This window comes from Triturus cristatus, chromosome 2_2 (assembly GCF_964204655.1).
Source record: "Triturus cristatus chromosome 2_2, aTriCri1.1, whole genome shotgun sequence".
Taxonomy (NCBI): domain Eukaryota; kingdom Metazoa; phylum Chordata; class Amphibia; order Caudata; family Salamandridae; genus Triturus; species Triturus cristatus.
The window spans coordinates 54528656-54551099 of NC_140582.1; the positions used below are offsets into that span (position 1 = coordinate 54528656).

The 22444-nt window shown below is 42.7% G+C and overlaps 1 protein-coding gene across 2 annotated transcripts in view; it reads right to left on the reverse strand.

Moving 5' to 3' along the window:
- Nucleotides 1–22444, reverse strand: part of LOC146861821 (uncharacterized) — a 1143841-nt gene that overhangs the window by 401632 nt on the left and 719765 nt on the right. For both annotated transcript variants that reach the window (XM_085643198.1, XM_085643199.1), the window contains exon 12: nt 3918–3947. In XM_085643198.1, coding sequence (XP_085499324.1) covers nt 3918–3947 — 30 coding nt within the window. The remainder of the gene's footprint in view (nt 1–3917; nt 3948–22444) is intronic.

Genomic DNA, 22444 nt, shown 5'->3' on the forward strand with positions numbered 1-22444 from the left:
TGAGCTACCGATCCTTGTCCAAATGGATGCGGTGGGCGGAAAGATGGCTGAGATTCTTTGTGAGTGGCAAGGGCAAGGGGTGGCTAAAATGTGAGGTTAGTTTCATCAAGGCTATAATTTGTAGCACCTCAGACTCATTTAAGGTTATGAGCTCATACCAGGTGGCTTAATTTTTGGACTTCTTATGTCAGGATTCATTTGGGCTTGGTTGACTAGTGTGGAATTTAGGGGTGTGTGGAATGAGTCTGAACCTCTTTCTATAATTGTTGAGTCAACAACAATTGACTTCTAATTTTTTCTAATTTTTACTTCAAAGACTGGAGAATGCTTAGCAGTCCTCAACCAATGAGTTGCTAATGTTTGCGAAGTTCTATCTCAATGCTGGGCTGTTTCACTCTTTCAAAGAGTTTGCCTGGCTGGTTTTTAACATTATCTAGTCGCGACCTAAAGTGTGATGCCTTGGTGTTTCATATGTTAATCTTGTATTTATTTCTACTGTGATGTAGCTCCCATAGATGTGTTATTGAGGATTCTTGTCTTCAGCATCTTTCTGCTAATCTCAGTTTCCTCCTTTCATTATTTAGGTCCTGGTTGTACCTTGGGCGGCACAGTTTGTTTTGGACTCTTTTCAGGTGGGTGGTGTTACCACATCCATTATGTTTAACATTGTCTGGTTGTAGTGAGCTGCATGTTCATTCAAACATCCTCTACTTCCTGTGAAGGGATCAGGTTTCTCTTGCATAATACGGCTGGGTCGTCTTTGTTTACACTATTCGTTTTTCTGACCCATTGCTTGCTTTTGAATTGTTCAAAAGCAAATATTGATGTATATAAGTTTGTGAGAATGCTGAATTTGAAGATGTTCTTCTGTTTATACCCTATGAAGAATAAAATACACTTACATATGCCGATATTGAATGAACTGACAATTCAGGATGTACGTGATACTACAACATTGTTGTCTACATCTAATTGTGAGGAAGACTCTGTGACTATGACTAGCTTACTCTCTGATCTGGAACTGTATACTAACCCGAGTATAGACAGTGAGCTCAAATTGAAGTACAAGTGAATGCCACAATTGGGCAGTGGAAATAATATTGATCTTATTTACAAAGCTATTAATTTGGATCTGGATATTTGAAGAAAACAATTATGAGATCATTATAGAAGTCAGTATGGTGATAATCTTACCTAACCTAAGTATGTAGCCTTACAGCAACTACGGTACAATAAGGATTTGATCATCAGAGAGGTATACAAAGGAGGTAACATGGTTGTTATAAAGTTGTTATAAAGAAGGTTGACTATGACAATGAGATTTATAATCAACTAAGATATGACATGTTATCTTAAATTGGATTCTAATCTGGTCATGACTCTTACTAAGAAGATCAATGTTAAATTGAAGGAATGGCACAGATTAGGGTTGCTTGTTGATGATGAATATTATTTTCTATAAATAGATTGTGCTAGATAACCATAACTGTATACTCTCCCTAAGATTCATAAGGACTTACAGTTTCCACCTTATAGACTGATTATTGCCAGTATTCGGGGCTCTACTGAAAGAATGTCATAATGTGTGGATCTTTCTTGCTGCCCTTTGTGATTAAACTTCCGTCATATCCGTGACACCAAACATATCTTAAACATAATTAATGATATCATATGGGAACCTAATTTGATGTTAGTACCTATGGATGTGGTATCTTTAAATACCAATATTACATATGATAATGGTATTTCTGTTTGTCACATCTTAACACCAGGTGCATAGAGCTTTTGGAACACATGGATATGTTACTCGCCATAGCTGGAGATTAATGTTTTCCTGTTTAATGGGGAAGGCTACTGACCGTTACATGGTACTGTGATGTGCTCCATATTTGCTCAATTTACATAAACATATTTATGGGCTGGTTTGAGTTGGAACAGATTTGGGGACGAAAGTGCTAATTTGAGAAATTGTATCCATTACAGGGGAAGACTCATTGTTGACTGCCTGATGATCTGGACAGGGAATGTAACACAATTGAGATCGTTTTTGTAATACCTAAATTCCAATACTAACAAAATGTCCTTTCCCTTTGAAAACAGCTATTATTACATGTTCAGGAAAGAAAATGTGCAATGCTTTAGTACGTGCTCAAAGTTCACACCCTAAGATACAAATGAATGTCATTCCATGTGTTTATGTTCACAAGATTGGTTGGGATCACTCCTTCCTGTACCACATTTGATTTGTGACTTGATTTGATGTCAAGATCGTCTTATAAAGATTCAACACTTTCCAAGGTTACATTTGATTTTTGATTTTATATTTATGTTTGTTTTGATCACTAAGGGACAGGTTACATTATGTTGGCACACATGGATAGGAACGCACTTTGTGATCTCTCACTATGGTTCTAACTACAGCATGTTCATTTCTTCACATTTACTTCACTATAATTTTGAAATATCTTAAATTATCTATGTCAACTGTGACATGACACATTATTTATGTGGGTATAAGACTTTTTGTACTTGCTTTGATACACTATATAATTAATTTGTTAGTATATTGGAAAGCTATGTCCTTTGTACCTTATTGTTGGTGGGTGATGGCAACCAACACTGTCTAGCTTTAGGAATTAGCTGATCTGGGATGTATTTATTCACATCCCCGATGAAGTCAGAGGCTAATACGCCACTAAGACAAAACACTTGTTGGCTCTATTAAAAACGTGGGTTCAATAGAGACTGGAATGATACAGTTTCTAATTTGGACAACCCTACTTTGTAACATATCTGAGTGCTCAGGGTAATTTGTATTTGTTAAACCTTTTCCATTCTATAAGGGTTTTTTGGTGGCCATCCTCACCCTTGAGCACCAAGTTTCTATATGATATAATTTTCAATCAACAATTCACTAAGGAGTACACCCTTTTGCCTGGTCACCATGTGTTGGATTTAGAAGGGACTAAGATGGCTTTCTTAAAACCCTTATGAGTTAGTAAAATTAAATGACCTTTCTAACACCAGACCCAATAAAGTTAAACATGTCAAATATTAATAAACAAAACAGAAAGTGCCGCTTGTGCGAATAGAAGCATGACTGAAACAAAGAGGTAGTTTGTGAATTCTAAGAGGAGATCTACCAGAACAAATCAATTGAAGGAGCTATGCACTGCTAGGTAAATGTCAGTTAATAATTACAGTTGCTGGACTTCAAAACAACACTAAGAATATGTGCATGTCTTTCTATAGCCAAACCAGACCAAGAGATGCTTGTCATGCATAACACAGAGAAAATAGGAAATAACGGGGTGCGCACTGAGTCATTAATAGGGCTCCCGGTTTTATGGTATTCATTTTTCGTCAATTTCTGTCTGTATTTATCCATATTTATATTTTGGCTATATTATCTGTACTTATTCATATTTATTTTGTGTTTTGGTTATAAATGAAGTTGTAAAACTGTACATTTCCATATCTATTTAACTGATAGACGGGCACTCACCCTTTGATGTCTGTTGTGTTTTAGCTATTTAAGCTGCCAAATATTACATAACAATACAGTCACTGGTAAATACTAGCATTATATCATAAATGTATGTTGACATATGCCATTATTTAAAGACATTTCATCCTGTTTTTTTAATTTCCCATGCTGTTCATCTGTTCAGCTGCTGGCCTATAATTCCTAAAAGACAGCACGGAGAGTCACTTAAAAGAACACACTTTTCTGAATTTACCCACTTTTAAAAATCAATGCAGACAGAAAACACATTGCTTTCTGTCTGTATTTATCTGCAAAAATCAATATAAATGGAAAACAGGGAGCCTTAGTCATTATGCACAAAATAAACTACATTACAAGTCCTACAGGAGACAGTTATTTTCTAAAGGTTTAATTAAAAGAGTGAACTTACGAAACCCTCCGAGAGATGCTGTATTAAATGCTATAGGGATATAAAAGAGAAAATGTTAATGTTTGCATGAATACACAGCTTGAGAAAAGAATACGTTACTACTGTAATAAGAAAAGTTATTACATTTGCTACATTGTGTGCCTAAAAGAACAATTTCTGTGCCTTAAGGTTTAATGCAACTAAAACCAGACATATAAACGTTAGTCATTTAAAGGTAAATAGTTTGACTATGGTATATTGAAAAGAAAATACATTTCCTATTATAAACATCACTTTTTAACACAGGCAGATACCAAAAGTCTATCAAAATGACTTAAACAGTAATACAGAATTATAATAAAAAAGAAATGCTTGAGGTGAGGAAATCATGATATTTGCTTCCTTTGACTCTACCTGGCATTTAATATGGAGAGATTCATATATATTTAAACTGATATTTTAATGAATATGAATAACTGGGCATAAAATATAAGAAACAGAGAAGTGCGTACTAGGTCCTATTAATATCGTGCCTTATCCTTTTACATCCGAGCCGATGAGTTTGAGACCGTTTCTACTTCTGTTTTACAAGAGCACATATTTTGCACTGTTGGCAAGTGGCTGAGATGACTTCTGTTCACAAAAAAGGATCCAAAATGAGTTGGCAGACTATTATCCCATGATTATTGTAGTGAAGGTTATATTGGGACAGATGAAGATATAGTTTGGATAGAATATTATTGTTTCTGATCTCCAGAAATGTATTACTGATGAAATCTCACATATGCATCATATTTGTTAACTTGTAATAAAGATTTGGTAATGCACCCCAGAATAAGCTTTGTAAATACCTTTATGACATGGGGAGTGATGTAGGCTTATTGCATAGCTTGCTTCAAATAGATGTAGCTTCTTGTGTGAAGGGTAGGTGTGTTAATCTGGATGAGATTTACGTTGTTTTTTACAACGAATTTTGTCCACCAAGGCTGTGGCTTGACTCTCAGTCTATTTTCACTGCATGTTAATGGGGGCCATCGTCTACCGGTCTACATGTGACAATGATGCAACAACCCTTTATGGTCTAAAGATACCTACATTATTCTTTCACTGTTAAGCCTTACTATCAAAGCACAACTAGATTGTTGGCTTTAAATGAACATAGATCATATTTAATTCATATGATACTAGATGATATGGGAGTAAAAATGTAGGGCACAAAAGTATCTAAGTTATAGGAAAATAAAAAAAAACACATTTCCTGATACTCTTCCTGAAACTCCTACATAGCACTTCAGCTGTTGTCCTTCACCTTGAATGAGCATCACTAAGACGAAATTATCTTCTATAGTTGCTTACACATTCTTTGGTGAGCCAGCTCAGGAACGTATGGAATGAGAAATGTTAAGACCCTACAGTGGCTCAAATTTAGGAATTACATTTTTGTTTGATTTGGGTTGAAAGCGGTTTGGTGGAATCCTGTTTCCAAGTCTAGGCCAGCAATAGTGTTAGGGGTCTTTTAGAATTTGGTGAAATGGTGCATCTTCATGAAAATGAAGCATGCACAATTCTGCCAAATGTGCATTTCCCCTGGACAATGCACAGGTGGAGAAAAACGGGGTTCCAAGTCTCAGGTGGCTCTGCCAGCATAAACCCTTAACTTGGAAGTGCATCAACCACATGACCAACTGGTTGTAAATGTTGTTGCACTACCACATTTATGTGAAGGGGCAAGAGGCACTTGTTTTCACTCCCGGGAGCTGGCAGGCATTCATCCTATGCATGGAAAGCACACAGACTTGGGGAACACTCCCCAGATGTCAGGGACATTGTTTTTTAATCTGCAAGAACACGCTTCTGCTTTTAGGTGTTTGTACTTTAAGAACAATATATTTAGCCAACTAAGCACATCAATCATGGAACCTGCTCAGCAAAGGCTCAGTGCACTTAATAGCACTACAACATGGCCAGTTCCATTGAAGGCTCTGAGATCCCTGGGAGACTAGATAAATCTCCAAATCTGTTGGGAGATCCTGCACCAGGTGAGCAGATGCTGAATCCTCTGCTGAACTGTTGGGCACGTGGACCACCTTCTAAGGCCTATATTACTGTTTGTAATTCAAAAATTGAAATATTTACTTAAACAAGTCCGTCTCATAACAACACTCTCACATTTGAGAGTAATTTGGAATGGATTGATCCTTCCCGAGCACAAACTATGTAAGTGAGTTTAGATTTGGAACGCAGTCTTTAACAATATTCCCTTAAATTGGTGCTTTTTGTGAATCCAATCTAAACCCTACTTAAACTGTTCTGAGACCAAAAAAACAAAACTCATATTATTCTTTGTACATTGTATTTGAAACAGAAGATTGATAGCTCTCATGTTACCGAAAATGGGAATACGGATTATGGGTTTAATTACAAAGAAAACCTAAACTAATGAGTAATTTACACTTTTTGAGAACGTTTTCTACTTTTGACTATTCACAAAATTTAAATGCAAGTTATTACTAAAAAAACAGTTGCTCGTTCAGTACCATTCATGTCCAACAATTGGTACTGCAACACCAATCCAATTAAAAATAATGGAGGTAGGGAATAAAAATAAAACTTCATAGGAAATAACATTAAATTAAATCATTTTAACAAGAGAAAAAATATAAATAAATATTATTTAACATAACAAATATAAACACAGTATATGTTTATTATATTATGATAAAACATAAATACCCTACTTTGAATGTACAAGTTAATGGAACAATAATGTTCATGTTTATTTTGTTTACTATATTCCAGAATTAATGTACTAGTCCGGTAGCATTTTTTTTTATACTTCTCTACATTTAAAATAAATATATATAATGAATTTACATTAAGGTTTAACAAAACAATATGTTAATATTTATTATGGAGTTAAATAAAAAAAAGTAATTTATTTTTCCCTACCCTTTACCATGCAGAGATCTCCTACCTACTCGTAATGTACAGGGACAATTTTAAAAACATATTTAACTAAAAAATAAATATGTATACTATTTTCATGTGAAATATTATTGTATATTAATTTTATATATTTATTTCATATTAATGTGATTTTGTTTAACCTTGTTATCCTATGGGGTTTTCATGTTAATTCACCGTCTGCATTATTTTCTTTGTGAGGCTGTTGATGTATCAATGGTTGGCCATGCGTTGTGCTGGATTTACTCTTGCTTTTCGTTCAGTAATAATTTGCACTTGGATTTTGTAAATAGCCAAAATGTACTCAAAAGTGTAAATTACTCAACAGTTTAAGTTACCTTTATGACCCAGCCCCAAAAAGTAGCATTTCAGATGATACTTTACTACTAATATTTTCTACATTCACATATATTTAATCTGCATGATATATTCATTGTAGAATGTTAGAGTTTATAGCTGTATTTTAAATTGCGTTTTATCATTGAGTGATTATTCTGATCAACAAGCAAATGATTTACAATGTATCTGGTTGCCAGCTAAATAGCAGAGATTGCGCGGTATTTGAATGACAGCCATAGAAATAAAAACACGGGTCACTATTCATTCAGGAACTAGTCTCATGACAGGGATTATGTACTATGTCAGTGGCATTCAGTAAAAACAGAAATGAAACTTTTTGACATATATTGGATAACTCAAATAAACAGTTTCTGTCCGATTTGGCTGGTGCCATGCAAATAGAAAACTTTATTCTGGGATAGCAGCTATTTAGCAAAAAGCTAGAAAATAAGTGACGTATTTCTTCTATATAATTGGCTAGTAGATAAATAACAGGGATAATATACTACTTGGTAAAAGCAAAAAGAAACATTTTCATTTTGCTCCTACTGCTGGCCAAACATCATTGGATTTATAGAAGTAACTGTCCACTAAGCTTGGCCATTAGACAAATAGTACAAAATATCTGCCTTTCAGCTGGCTACTGGATAAAAAAGCTCTTTGCTCAAGCACCAACCATACAGTGCAGAATTTCTACTACTTACCTTGTCGTATATTACTGCTTTAGAGTACAAAATCTCCTATGTATGCAGCCGCCTTTACCTGATCATTAATTATCTGGCTACTAGTTGAATAGTGGCTTTTCTCTGCAATTGCAATTTTAATTGTTAATTGCATTTATATAGCGCTTTGTGACAAATCTGTGTTAATGAGCCAGCAGCTAGGCAAACAACAGAAATTCTGTACTACTTAGCCAATAGCAAAGAACTCAGAAAAACCTCTGATAGAGCAAGGTTTCTTGACTGTCAATCTCTTAGAAAAATGATCAAAGACAATCCTCCAGTGGTCGTATGGACCTTTGATTGTCGACTTGGAGTGAAAGAAAGGAGTTAACATTGGCAATACATTTCAAAGACAGTGAAACCAATGTGGCTTAACAAGAATGTCAGAGAGGATGGTGCGCAAACCTTAAGGGTTTTATTTAAATTTAATTCAGGTTACAAGTTTAATTAGTCAACAAAATTGAAGAAAATATATTGCAAGAGCATACAAATGTAAATGATCATGAAGTATGAATTTGTATATTTCAAGGAAAAATATGCAAAATCGAATTGCATTCAATAGGCATAATATCAACTAGGCAGGTTTCATAAAGGAGCGTTTCTACTCTACAAAAAGTATAGAAAGTGGCAAGGGGAAATTCTATGAGGAAGGTGTCAGCATCAGATAACCCAAATTTAAGGTTCAAGGGGAAAAGTATGAATGGTCAAGCATGAAGCTCAACACTCTGAGGAGGGGAAATTAGCAGAGTCGAGAAGAAGTCTTCTTTCAGCAAAGTCAGGACAAGGCCTGATCTGCTATTCTAAAGAAAACTAAATTAAAGCAAAAAAGAAGATTCTCGAAGGCCTCTCCATAACAGTTTTCACCAAACAAATCAGTCTGAAAACAGTGTTCTCTGGTAGCAGGTAGACTTCCTAGCTTCCCAGCTCTCAACAAAGGAACAAACATCCGGGCAATCTTGGATGTAACATCAATCCGGTCTTCCTGGTACAGGAGGATCCCTCGCACCAGTCTCCATATCCAAGGCTAATTTCTAATTAAGGTTCAGTTGTTTATCAGTCTCATACAAAAAACAATGAGCCAATTCTAACTTCATGAATGGGATGATAAGACACTTGAAGAGGAGAGAAAAAAACAAGCCACTGGCAAACATTTATAAAAATGCTGTGTGTGCACCTCAGCCTTGGTTAAAAGTTAGGCCAGAGTTAGAATTTAAAATGGTTTCTAAGCAAATACAGTTTATGGATAAACATTCTGTTTACTTTCCAACGATTTGTATAGCCTTTACTTAAAATAAATGTAGCCACCGACTAATGATCAAATTATACAATGCACAGATTAACATACTGTATATCATGTGAGACAACGCACAAGCGCATAAGGCACAAAAATTAAACTGGACACTACCATACCTATATGGGGACAGTGGGACAAGACATCTTTTACCGGTGACACTGGTCACTGCACTGGCCGGGGCAAGGCAATTGAAAGGGATTGGATGGTATGGGAAAATCACCAGATAAACACCACTGTTGGTTGATAAATGGCTCCCAGAGATGGGTAAATGGCAGGGCTTCGGATATTGAGACTTGCTGGGCATATCCAAAATGAGGGATTTGTTGGGGGGAGGTAATATTATGCAGTCTGTGTTGCTTCAGAGGGAATATGGGATGAACTCCAATCAGTTCTTAAAATATGCCCATATACGATATGGCTGGTGTGCGGAGAGGCTACCAGGAGAGGGTGTCCCAGAGTGGACCCCGCTTAGGGGCCGGCTCCTTACCGAGGAGCAGGGTAAAGGGGCAATCACCCTGATCTACAAGATGCTGAACAACATACCTGATACACTCCACAAGTCAAGGGAAGCTTGGGAAAAAGATCTTGGGAGATTAAAGGACATTGATTGGGAAGTGACCGCTCAGCCCTCCACAGGGCTTGGTCGCCCCACTCACTGATGCCGCTCCTGCCTGCCTTTGCCGCCTCCTGCCTGCAGATTCCTTCGCTCGCTGCCCGCTGCTCCTGGGAATTTCCCGCTGCTCCTGGGAATTTCCCGCTGCTTCTTGGAATTTCCCGCCGCTGCCTCCCTGCGGCCCCGCCCCCCTGTGATTCCATTCGCCGCTCCGCTCACGCCACCCAGCTGCTCCTCCCTCCCGGCTCCTTACTTAAGGGGACCACAGAGTGTGACCGCTCAGCCCTCCACAGGGCTTGGTCGCCCCACTCACTGCTGCTGCTCCTGCCTGCCTTTGCCGCCTCCTGCCTGCAGATTCCTTTGCTCGCTGCCCGCTGCTCCTGGGAATTTCCCGCTGCTCCTGGGAATTTCCCGCTGCACGCAGCTTCTTGGAATTTCCCGCCGCTGCCTCCCTGCGGCCCGCCCCCCTGTGATTCCATTCGCCGCCCCGCTCCTGCCACCCAGCTGCTCCTCCCTCCCGGCTCCTTACTTATGACGCCCCCAGAGCGACCGCGCAGCGGACGCGCACAGCGGGAGCGCCGATTGAGCGCCGAAGGTGCGCCAAAGGTGAGCCCGTCTGCGCCCGTCCGTGCCTGGACCAAGCCCAGCGCCAGACCCCCTGGTCCTCGCCCTTGCCAGCACACCCTGCACATCTACGATGCCAAAACCCTCTACGCACCCAACGCCGGCCGAAACACCGCCTGCTACCGAGCCACCCCGAGACGCACCCACTGACCCTTCACCTGCCTGACCTGCGGCTTCACTGGCCTCCGACCCAACACCGCACCTGCTAAGCCGAGCCCCAGCAACAAACACCCGATGTGCATCCTGCTCAACACCCGCTCCGTTCACAGGCATGCCGTCGAACTCTGGAACCTCCTCGACTCGACAGCACCAGACATCGCCTTCCTGACGGAAACCTGGATGAACGCCTCCTCAGCGCCCGACGTCACCATCGCCGTCCCGGAAGGCTACAAAATCACCAGGAAGGACCGCGTCAACCAGACAGGAGGCATCGCCATCATCCACAAGAACACCATCCGCATCACGACCAACTCCGATGACACCTTCACCTCCGCCGAACACCTCCACTTCCAGATACACACCGACCCCAAGACCACGCTCAGAGGCACCCTCGTCTACAGACCACCGGGACCATGCACACAGTTCAGCGAAGACATCACAGACTTCGTCAGCCCGCACGCCATCAATTCCACCGACTACATCCTCCTGGGGGACCTCAACTTCCACCTGGAGGACAACAAGGACCGCAACACCACTGCTCTGCCGGACAACCTGGCCAACCTCAGACTCAAGCAACTGGTAACCACCCCCACCCACTACGCCGGCCACACGCTTGACCCAGTCTTCTCATCCAGCAAATAGGTCACCTTCAGCCACTCCACCAATCTCCAGTGGACTGACCACAGCTGCGTCCACTTCAGCTTCAGTAAAATGACGACCCACCACCACCCTCAACAAGCCCCCCGCAGGAGCTGGAACAAGATCACCGGCGACCAGCTCACCACCTTCCTCAGCCAGAACCCCCCCACCAGCACAACGGACCCCAACAAAGCCGCCAACAACCTCACACAGTAGATCACCAACTGCGCAGATGCCCTCGCACCACTGAAGAAGAACCCCCCCAGCAGACGCGGCAGCAAGAAAGCCTCCTGGTTCACAGACGAGCTCATCACCTTCAAGAAGAACTGCCGATCCCTGGAGAACACCTGGCGCACCAATCAGACCACAGACAACATGACGGCCCTCAAACACGCCACCTGCAAACACCACCAACTGATCCGCGCCACAAAGAAGACAGCCTTCAAGGAACGACTGGACAACAATACCCACAACAGCAAGGAACTCTTCAGCATCGTCAAAGAGCTCTCCAACCCCGACGCCGGAAACAATGACATCACTCCCTCGCAAGACCTCTGCGACTCCCTCGCAGCCTTCTTCCACGACAAGATCGCCAACATTCACAACAGCTTCAGCCCACCAACCACGAACCCCACCACCGAACCGATGCCCCCCACTGCCACCCTCCGCACCTGGACCCCAGTCAGCACCGAAGACACAACACGCACAATGAACACCATCCACTCTGGATCCCCTACGGACCCCTGCCCACACCACATCTTCAACACAGCCGACCACATCATCGCACCCCACCTCCGCGACATCATCAACGCCTCCTTCAACACCGCCACCTTCCCGGAGTGCTGGAAACACGCCGAGATCAGTGCCCTGCTGAAGAAACCAACTGCAGACCCCTCCGACCTCAAGAACTACTGCCCCATCTCGCTCCTCCCGTTTCCTGCCAAAGTCATCGAGAAGACCGTCAACAGTCAGCTAGCCGCCTTACTCGAGACCAACGGATCCCTCGACCACTCGCAATCCGGCTTCCGAGCCAACCACAGCACGGAGACCGCCCTCATCGCAGCCACAGACGACATCAGATCCCTTATGGACAACGGGGAAACTGCAGCCCTCATCCTCCTGGACCTCTCCGCAGCGTTCGACACTGTCTGCCACCGCACCCTGGTACAGCACCTGAAAAACACCGGCATCCAGGAGAAGGCCCTGGAGTGGATCACCTCATTCCTCGCCGGAAGAACCCAGAGAGTCCGCCTCCCCCCGTTCCGGTCAGCGGCCACCGAAGTCATCTGCGGCGTTCCACAAGGGTCATCGCTCAGCCCCACCCTCTTCAACGTCTACATGAGCCCCCTCGCAACCATCGCACGTCAACACAACCTCAAGATCATCACCTACGCCGATGACACCCAGCTGATCCTCTCCCTCACGAGCGACCCGGACGCCGCCAGAGCCAGCCTACACGAAGGGATGAAAGACATCGCCGAATGGATGAAGAATAGCCGCCTCAAACTGAACTCAGACAAGACAGAGGTCCTCATCCTGGGATCATCACCCTCCGCCTGGGACGACTCCTGGTGGCCCCCTGCCCTGGGAGCCACCCCCAAGCCAACGGACCATGCACGCAACCTAGGCTTCATCCTGGACTCCTCCCTCTCGATGACCAGACAAGTCAACGCCGTCTCGTCTTCATGCTTCAACACCCTGCGCATGCTTCGAAAGATCTTCCGGTGGATCCCCACCGAGACCAGGAAGACGGTCACCCAGGCCCTCGTCACCAGTCGGCTGGACTACGGGAACGCCCTCTACGCCGTCACCGCCGCCAAACTCCAGAAGAAACTCCAACGGATCCAGAACGCCTCAGCACGACTCATCCTGGAATCCCCCGACACAGCCACATCTGCGGACACCTGAGAGACCTGCACTGGCTCCCCGTCAACAAAAGAATCACGTTCCGACTCCTCATCCACGCACACAAGGCGCTCCACGACCTGGGCCCCAAGTTCCTCAACAGCCGCCTGACCTTCCACAAGCCCACCCGCCAGCTCCGCTCCGCCAGCCTCGCTCTCGCCACCATCCCCCGCATCCGCAGAGCCACCGCCGGAGGAAGATCCTTCTCCTACCTGGCAGCCAAGACATGGAACTCCCTCCCCATCCACCTCCGGACAAAGCAAGACCATCTCGCCTTCAGGAAGCAACTCAAGACCTGGCTGGTCGAGCAGTAGCGTTCCCCCACCCCCCAGCGCCTTGAGACCCTCCGGGTGAGCAGTGCGCTATACAAATGCCTATGATTGATTGATTGATTGATTGAAGTGGCACTGATGCATCCGAGGGAGGTAGTGATCAAATCTCTACTGCGCCAAATACAATTTAAAATACTGCACAGGGTCTACTATGATAGGCGCCGCCTTCAAGCGATTGGTAGAGCCCAGACACCCCAGTGTTTGAGATGTCAGATGAAGAGGGTTCCTTCTATCACACTGTGTGTAGCTGCCCCGTGATTCAGAACTACTGGATGGACATAACGGACAAATCTAGTAGGGTACTAGCGAGTGACACCCCATTTGATCCCAAATTCATAATCCTTTGGATCCCTAATGATGTAGACTAAGCCTGGGCAAAGCACTACGCTACGCTCGCGTAGTTTGCGAAGTTTGCGCTACTTCGCAGTACGCGAATTGCACATAGCACAGTGCAAACATGCGTAGCATAGCGTTGCGTAGTGCAGCGGTAATTTTTTGCTTGCTCGCGGTCCTCAACATCAAGTTGGCGACCGCGAGCAAGCAAAATGACATCCCGGCGAGACTTTTTCCTTGTTGCCTATCAGCAACATCAAGTTGCCGATCGCGAGCGTGGAAAATAAACATCCCAGCGAGATTCTCAACGGATGTCAGGTCTCTTATTGCGAGTGGTCGCGTATGCTCGCGACCGCTCGCGATGAGAAACTACCAGTCCGCGTTGAGAAAGCTTCCGCTCGAGTAAAAATCTACTCGAGCGGCAGAAAACTACAGCTCACACTGTGCAAGATGCCGTTTTCAATGATTGCACAGTTCCGGATGCTTGTCCGCACTGTGCAATCATTGAAAACGGCATCTTGCACAGTGCGAACAGGGTACTACGCAGTTCGCGAAGTGCTACGCGTAGCTCGCGTAGTGCGAAGTGCACTTTGCGTAGCTTCGCGTAGTGCTACTTCGCGAACTACGCCCAGGGTTAATGTAGACCTCCCTCAGTCACAACTGCTATTCTGTAGACCCGGTCCAGTGGTGGCTAAAAGAGATTTGGCTAGGATATGGAGGTCGCAGGCTTGCCTCACCAAAGATGAGTGGAGGAGAGGTATGAATATCTACATGATAGCCAAAAAAGTCACATATGCCAGAAGGGGGTTCCCTAGAAAATGTTTCAAAATTTGGGGCAAATGGCTGAAATACTATTCGCTGGAGATAACGGACAAACTTGGGTGACCTTGAAGGGACTTATGTGTGTGCAACCAGGATTTATCACTGCCTGCTATTGGGGGCACAGTTTTGGGGTGGCGTACCAACAGAATACCTGATGTTTTTCGTTTCTGGGAAGAGCGAGGTGTAGTCACCTGTTTTGCCCTATGGGTAAGCAATTCTCTGATGTGTGCCTAATCCATTAAATGTCCTGTGTTACACTGTTTTAAAAATAAAAGTTCATTAAAAAAAACATCACAGGCAGTCATATAAATAATGTTGTTAAGCTTACGAATTAATAAGTAGCATACAATTTGTATAATTAGGCTTCACTAATTACTCGGCCCTTAATTGAATACCACTGAATTGGTCCCATTTAAGCTTGCAACAATAACAGTAAAAAGGCATATTCATTGCCAGCTCTTGGGTAAACGGCAAAGTTTATTTGTAAAGAATAGGTGATATGGTCAGCACATAACCAAAAACCATATCAACAGTACTTGTACAAATAAGCTGGAAAAAATAGTAACTAATACTTTTTAAAATACTTATTTTTATTGGTATTATAAGTATTGTGATCAGAAAAGCAAACAAATGGTACTGAATAAATAATTCAGGATTAAAAGCAAAAAATATCCAGATTTTAAAACAAGTCCCTCTAATTTGGTAAATATTTTACATTGGTCCTGTTTCTGAAAGACAATTATGATCCTCTGTATCATCCTGGACAGCAAACCCACCATGAGATCCCAGTTAACGCAGCGTCATTGTCCTGCTTCTTCAGCCTATGCATGTTATGCAAGATTTTCAAGTGGCTTCCCCAAAATGTGAGATGCACCATCACCCAAGCCCTCATCACCAGTCGACTAGACTACAAAAACGCCCTCTACATGAGAATAGAGGCCCACCTAGCTGAAAGACTACAGACCATCTAGAAAGCTGCAGCAAGACTCATCCTGGAACTCCCTAATCGCACCCATATCACCCCATCTAAAAAAAACACTGATTTCAGGCTCAGAAGAAATGCCACATGAAGCTCCTCACCCACGCATTCAAAGCCCAGCACAACTCCAGATCCGCCTACATCAACTACTGCCTGAGATTACACAAACCCTCCAGACACCTCCGCTGTGCCTCTCTTCCACTGTCCATACCCATGCATACAACACAGAAGAAGAAGAGGATGTGCCTTCTCCTACCTCACAGCAAAAGCCTGCAACAGCCTCCCCATGAAAATTAGGACCTCCCCTACTGTACAGGAGTTCCATAGGACGCTAAAAATCTGGCCCTTAAACTGAGAATCTGGACCCTGCCAGAGCCTGGTTACCCTCGCGAGTAACAAGTTGTGCTATATAAGTCGACTGATTGATTGATTGATCTAGAGTGCAATTGGATTACATCAAGGCAGCTGACCAACTGTTCAATGACACTGTGCCAATTCACATGTTTTTGTGCAAAGAAAGCATATTGCAAACAAACCCCACATCCTGATTCACAGTAACTGAGTTTGTGGAATTTTACGTTGAGGAGGTGCATATAAAATGCAGCTATTCTGCCGACATTATGAATTAGCAGCATTGGCAAGAGTGAAAATATAAGCAAGATTGCTGATGAAAAACTCATACACTTAATTTGTGGATGTTCTGAAACTTCTTGCCGTTAGTTTCCTACCTTGGAAATATACAGAACTGCTCCTTCCAAATACCAGATAAGTGCCTTTCATATTGTGGAAATGTAGAGACAAAACACACATCTTTAATGGGGATGCATGAAAAGTGATTCTTCCTTTGAGAATATATTCTCCACAAGGAAAGAAAGATTGATAGAGATACTACTAGTATATCATATTTTCGTACACTACATGTTACCATAACTACTGCATCTTGGCACTTGGCAACCCAGCAGAAATCTATTTCCTTATTAGCCAAATTTATTGCTCACAATTATGGCCATTTCATAACTTAAACAAAAACTGATTTTCTCTTCTAATAAGAAACATTTCCCAAATAGTATGAGCTGTGCATGCCTACATTTTAAAAAGTGAAGAGACTAAGAAAATCTATGACAGACCAAACTTTTGGCCTTTAAACTACAATTGTTTGTGCCTCAATAAAAAGCTGTAAATCTGGAACAAATTACTGGCTACCTACCCTTGTGAATTAACCTATAATATTTGTCTGAGATTCATGCTTTCTTTCATCAGTCTTAACACCATCATTAATGCAAGGAGAAGAAATCTCAGAGTTTCTTGGCCTACCCTACTTCAAACCAGGGCTATGCAAAGGGGGTAGCTGCAGGCAAACGTGGAACAAATGAGTGAAAGTATCTTGCAAGCCTAAGAGGACTTTGCATTAAGGCTGTGGCTCATCCGGACTGTGCATCCAACACTGCTCAGAATTTTAGTATAACAGTAGATTAAGGAGACTTGTGGAACAACACAGATACTCAACAAATTGGAAGCTTCCTCTGCACTTCCCATATCTAAACTCCTCAGCTAAATTATCAGATCAATACTTATCAATAATACCTCACACACAATTGTGACTATTCTCAGACCCCCCCAAGTGGGGGGGGGCAGCAGGCCAAGCCCAGGCTACCTGCCGTGGCGTCGGCCAAAGGTGCAGGGGGCGAATGTCTCAGATATCCCACAGTCAGTCCTACTACATCTTGAAAGGGGGCCAAGTACAACCTCTTCAGCACTTGAGTCTCAGCAGAAGTGATGGTGAGTGGTCAGGAGCTTCTTAGGGACGTTAGTGTAGAAGTACGACAAGTGCAATACTGAATGGACACCCAAGAGAGCAATAAGTTGATTGCCCAGCTCAGCTCAATGATATCAACCGAAAAAGAAAATAACTTTTTTACTTGATACAAATAATGGTAGTCAAAAAGTACAAAATACCTGGGTTACAGGTGGGAGGCTAATACTTCCAGGTAGGATTGTCCTATTTTCCCACTCTTCACCCTTCCATCCTCAACTATTTTCTATAGTGTTAATCTGGTGAGAGTCGTAGTGCAAGTACTGCTCTTTTCCCCCACAGTTACCAGTCTTTGGCAGCAATACCACTCAGTCTATCACTCTTGTTCAGGAGTCGCACTAGGTCCCACATCAGCTTCCCACTGTTCAGTTCGTGTTCCTCCCTCACTGAATGGGAGACATGCAGGCCAAGGTTTGGCCAGTCAGTTGCTCCAAGTGGGCAGCCACAAGCTGCACAGCAGTGTAGTGGAGGCAGCAGATGCATGCTTCTGTCTTCACATAGCAGCCTTCTTCTGGATGGACAGCAATGACAGCGGGTGAGCCCTTCAATTGCAGTCAATCCTCTTCTTTTGGGTGGATGACTCTTTGGATTAGTCACTCGGGCTTCCCTAGAAAAAGTAATGTATGCAGTCCTATTTTAGGTGTAGGTCTGTGGTAGGCAACAGTGTTGTTTTGATGTGCTTCTAGGCAGCAGAAGCTGGACCTGATAAGTTGCACTTGGTTTAGAACTAGGAGCTGCCCCTCAATCACTTTGGCACACTTGCAAGTGCTTCAAAGTAGCAGCTTTCACTTTCAGAAGCATAGTCCCACATAGGAACACATTTGAAAAGTGCTGTGGGCTATACACAATCTCAGTTTGCTCACCACACTTGGGCAAATGCCACAGTTTCATCTTCTGTGGCTCAGACCACTGGAGCACAAGTTGACAAGGACCACAACTACATTGGCAAGTCACAAGCAAGTGCCACAGGTCAGACTTGGTCTCTTCTTCAGCAATGCGGACCACTCAGGCACACATATATACGTGTATAACTGCAATGGCAGGGTCGATGGGCAAATCCACTTGGGCGCACTTCAGAAGTCCTAGAAATCCTCTGATATGGTGTTACTGACTTGTTCTGACACAGGAGTGCGTCAGTCATGCTCTACAAGAGTCTCTGGTGGAGGAACTCACAACACCTGGGTAAGCTGCTCTTGCCACACCAGTAGTCAATTCCTCCTGCAAGGATGGCTTGTTCCATTCCAATTGATAGGAAAGATCCTACAGGCATTCCAGTACAGGAAAAGCAGTAAATCCTCCAGCTCAGACTCCAGATGATGCTCACAGATGGGAAATTGGCTGTCAGGCAGGTCTGAGCAGTGTCGTCTGGGTACACTATGGCGCACCTCCTCCTTGGTCAAAGGAAATTTAGAACTGGAACAACATGTGAATCTAGAGCTCTCACTTTTTGCAGGGATGGCAGACAGGGGATTTGTATTCTCTGTCTACTCTCACAAAAGTCATTTGGGTTGGTTGATTCTCCTGTCATGTGTTCCTGCTAGACTGTCTCCAGACTCCGGTATTGTCTAGAGTGAGGCTCTTCATAGAAGGATCATCTCCTGACTAAGGTCTCCACAACAGGGGTACAAAGAGGTGTGAGAAGGCTGCACCAGACCTGGGTGGAATGGAATTACAGTTATTTCTTACCCTTGATAAAAAATTCCACAGCAGCTGAAGAGAAATGTCATCATTGTCTAACTGATGTTATGGACTGGATGAAACTCAATCATCTCAAATGTAACAGCCATAAAACTGAAATCATGCTGTTTGAAAAATCTAATCTTTTCATACCCAAACAGTGGTGGCCGCCAAATATGGCTCAACCTCCTAACACAGTAAATACTGTGAGGAATTTAGGGATCAAGTTACATCCCACACTATCTTTCCACAAGCAAGCTCTTGCTGTGGCACGTTTGTGTTTCCACACGATAAAGATCCTGAGAAAATTCCTCGATCTACTTCCTGTGAGCGCTAGGAAGGCAGTCACCATAGCATTAATCCTGTACCGTCTGGATTACTGCAACAGCCTGTAAGCAGGAGCTAAAAGGACTGTTCTGAAAAGATTACAGGTAGTCCAGAACGCGGCAGCTATGTTAGTTCTCAAGCTACCTAAGGGTTCTTCTTCAGCAGCAACACTTAGAACCCTGCACTGGCTACCCATTCACAAAAGTATTCTTTTCAAAATTTTAATAATCCTCTATAAGGCCACCAGGGCAACGGGACCAAAATACTTAAGGTCCAGAATCAGTCCATATATCAGTCAACGCCTCTTGCGGGCATCCTCTGGAAACTTTTTAGCAGCCCCTACCTTCCATTTGAAATCTAGATGGGGAAAGGCAATGGCTGTCCTGGGAACGAAAGCCTGGAATACCTTGCCCTCTCAGCTGAGACTTGCACAATCCAAACCTATATTTAAAAACTGGTTCTTTGCTGCCCCAGACCACACTGTCCTATCCCCGATTTGACACTTATTTCATGTGCTAGCTTAACCTTTCCCTACCGCAGATCTACTAGGTCCTTTCCGCTAGCGCCAAGATGCTCCTTGGAGTGATCGCTGTGCTTTACAAATAAACTAATGAATTAATTCAGTCATTCATGCATGGCGTAATTCACGTAATTTCAGGAATTTCGCGTTGTGCTCGTTATTACGCCAAAGCGGAATTATGTATTCTGCTCTCAGATTTAGTTGAAGTTGGAGACTCTGTTATTTTAACGCAGAGTTCTAGTGAAATTCTACTAATCGCCCACCTATTGGAATTTTATTCTCATCTGAGCAATGCAATGACAGTGGGAACACCACGAGCCTCCTGCAAATGAGTTGCAGAGTGCAAGCAAAATTTGGCGTCCCTAATCAAATTTTCCAATCGCTAGGAAGCCTTCCTGAACAGTTATCTAACACGGGAGGTTCACAAGTGGTTGCAGTCAGCAGGGCTGTTTCTTTAATACATTATTTACTTAAGAAACATCAAAATCAACTCTAAAATAGCTTTTCGATTAGACATTCTAACTGAACAGACAGTTGTTAGCTTTTTTAACCACAGGAAGGAAGTGCCACAGAGACTCCAACTTCCTCTTTCTGTCCAAAAGGCCCCTCCCAGGGCTCTGTCCATCCCATGGTCAATTTTCATTTAGATTTTGAGGAGAAAAGATCACTCTCTTTGTCTGCAATCCCTGCTGCATATATACCATTGGATTTTAAGGATTTGTTCTTAGTAAAATCAAGTAAGTTAAATAACTTTGGAAAGTTTGTTGTTTGATGGAGGGCATGCACCCATATCTTTTACCTTTTTCTTTTTTTCTTACATTTTTAGATCTGATTGTGGGTGGTATGGAGTTACAGTTCAGGCCTATTTTGCATTCACATTTCTCTAAGGGAAAACGTTTGAACATTTTTGGAAAGGCTGGAGACTGGTTTTAAAGTACTTTTTCTCCATTTTCTTGTGTGATGTTTGTGAATTTTGCACTATTTTGCTAATTTTACTTTGTGAGGCTTAGTCTGCACCCACAGGTCACAGCAAGCTGGAAAAAGCCATTGGGTTGGGTGTATATATTAAAAAACTGATATTGTACCATATGTTTTTTCAAATTGATTTATGTATGGCCATAGATTAAATACAAAATGTGTTTTTTTGTGTTTCGTGTTTTTTCTTCAAAGTGTTAACGTTTATTTTGGTGGGGTACTTTTTGATGCGTTGCGATCTTTGTGGTTGGTGAATTTGTAGATTTGACTTACTTTTCATTATTGCATGGCTGAATTAATGGCACTGTTTCTTCTTTGTTTACCATACCTCATTTCTTTGCTAGCCAAGTGGCCATTTTGTGTGGCCAGTGTGTGTGTTTGCTATAGGCCACCATTTTGTCTTTGTTCTGGACCTACTTTGCTCCTGGCCATTTAGTGTAGCCAGTGTGCTTTTTGCTATATGCTTGCATATGTTCTTTGTTGTCCATGTCTTCGCCCTTTGTGGCCACATGATTTGAAGACATTTGTGTAGACTTTTGCATACATGCCACAATTTTAGAAATGAAAAGTGAACAATTTAACAAACATAAGAGTGAGAAAGTATTTCCCCCATTGACATCCATTAATACGAGAGGCAATTTCAGGCAGGCGACAGCCAAAATAAAGCTTAAAAAAATCAGAAGTCTCCCGCCTGAATCAGGTCTATTTGCATGTATGCGCTTGTCATAGGACTGCATGTGTTCTTTGTTGTCTGTGCCTTCTCTCTTGGTGGCCATGTGACTGGTGAACATTTTCTGGTGTCAGTGTGCTTTTGCCATAGAGCTGCATGTTTTATTTGTTGTCCATGCCATCGCCCTTGGTGGACATGTGGCCGGCTGACATTTTGCGTAGTCAGTTTGTAACTCCTTTTCTTTAATGATTTTTCAAAGTCATTTTCTATGGACATTTATAAAAGAGGCCTATGCCTATTTGTTTTTTCGTTCATTTTTTCTTTTTTCCCTGACACAGATTTAATGTGCTGAGGATGACTGCAGGGCAGTGTTTTTACTTTTTTATGCATTTCTCTCATTTTCCCCTGCACCATCTTGCATAAGATTTCTCAAAGTCCCTAGGGAGACACAAGCAATTATGTTGTCTCAATTATTGGATTTTTCTGTGTACCCTCTGCTTGCCATATGTGTCTCATAGGACCATACCAGCAATATTTTTATAAGGATTGTTCCATTTTCCCTTTCACCCCCTGCCTGCCATAGGTGTGCCATAAGCACACATTAGCAGTTATTTTTTAAGCATCATTCAATTTTTCCCCTACACCCCATGCCTGCCATAGGTGTCTCTTTGACACACACCCACAAAAATCTTTTAGAGATTATCCATTTTACTCTGCCCCCACCTGCATTATGTGTCTCATAGTATCATAGGAGCACACCAGCAATAATATTTTAAGTATTATTCAATTTTTCGATAGGATTTCCCTAGTCAAGATGGTAGTGCTACCTAAGTTCCTTTAT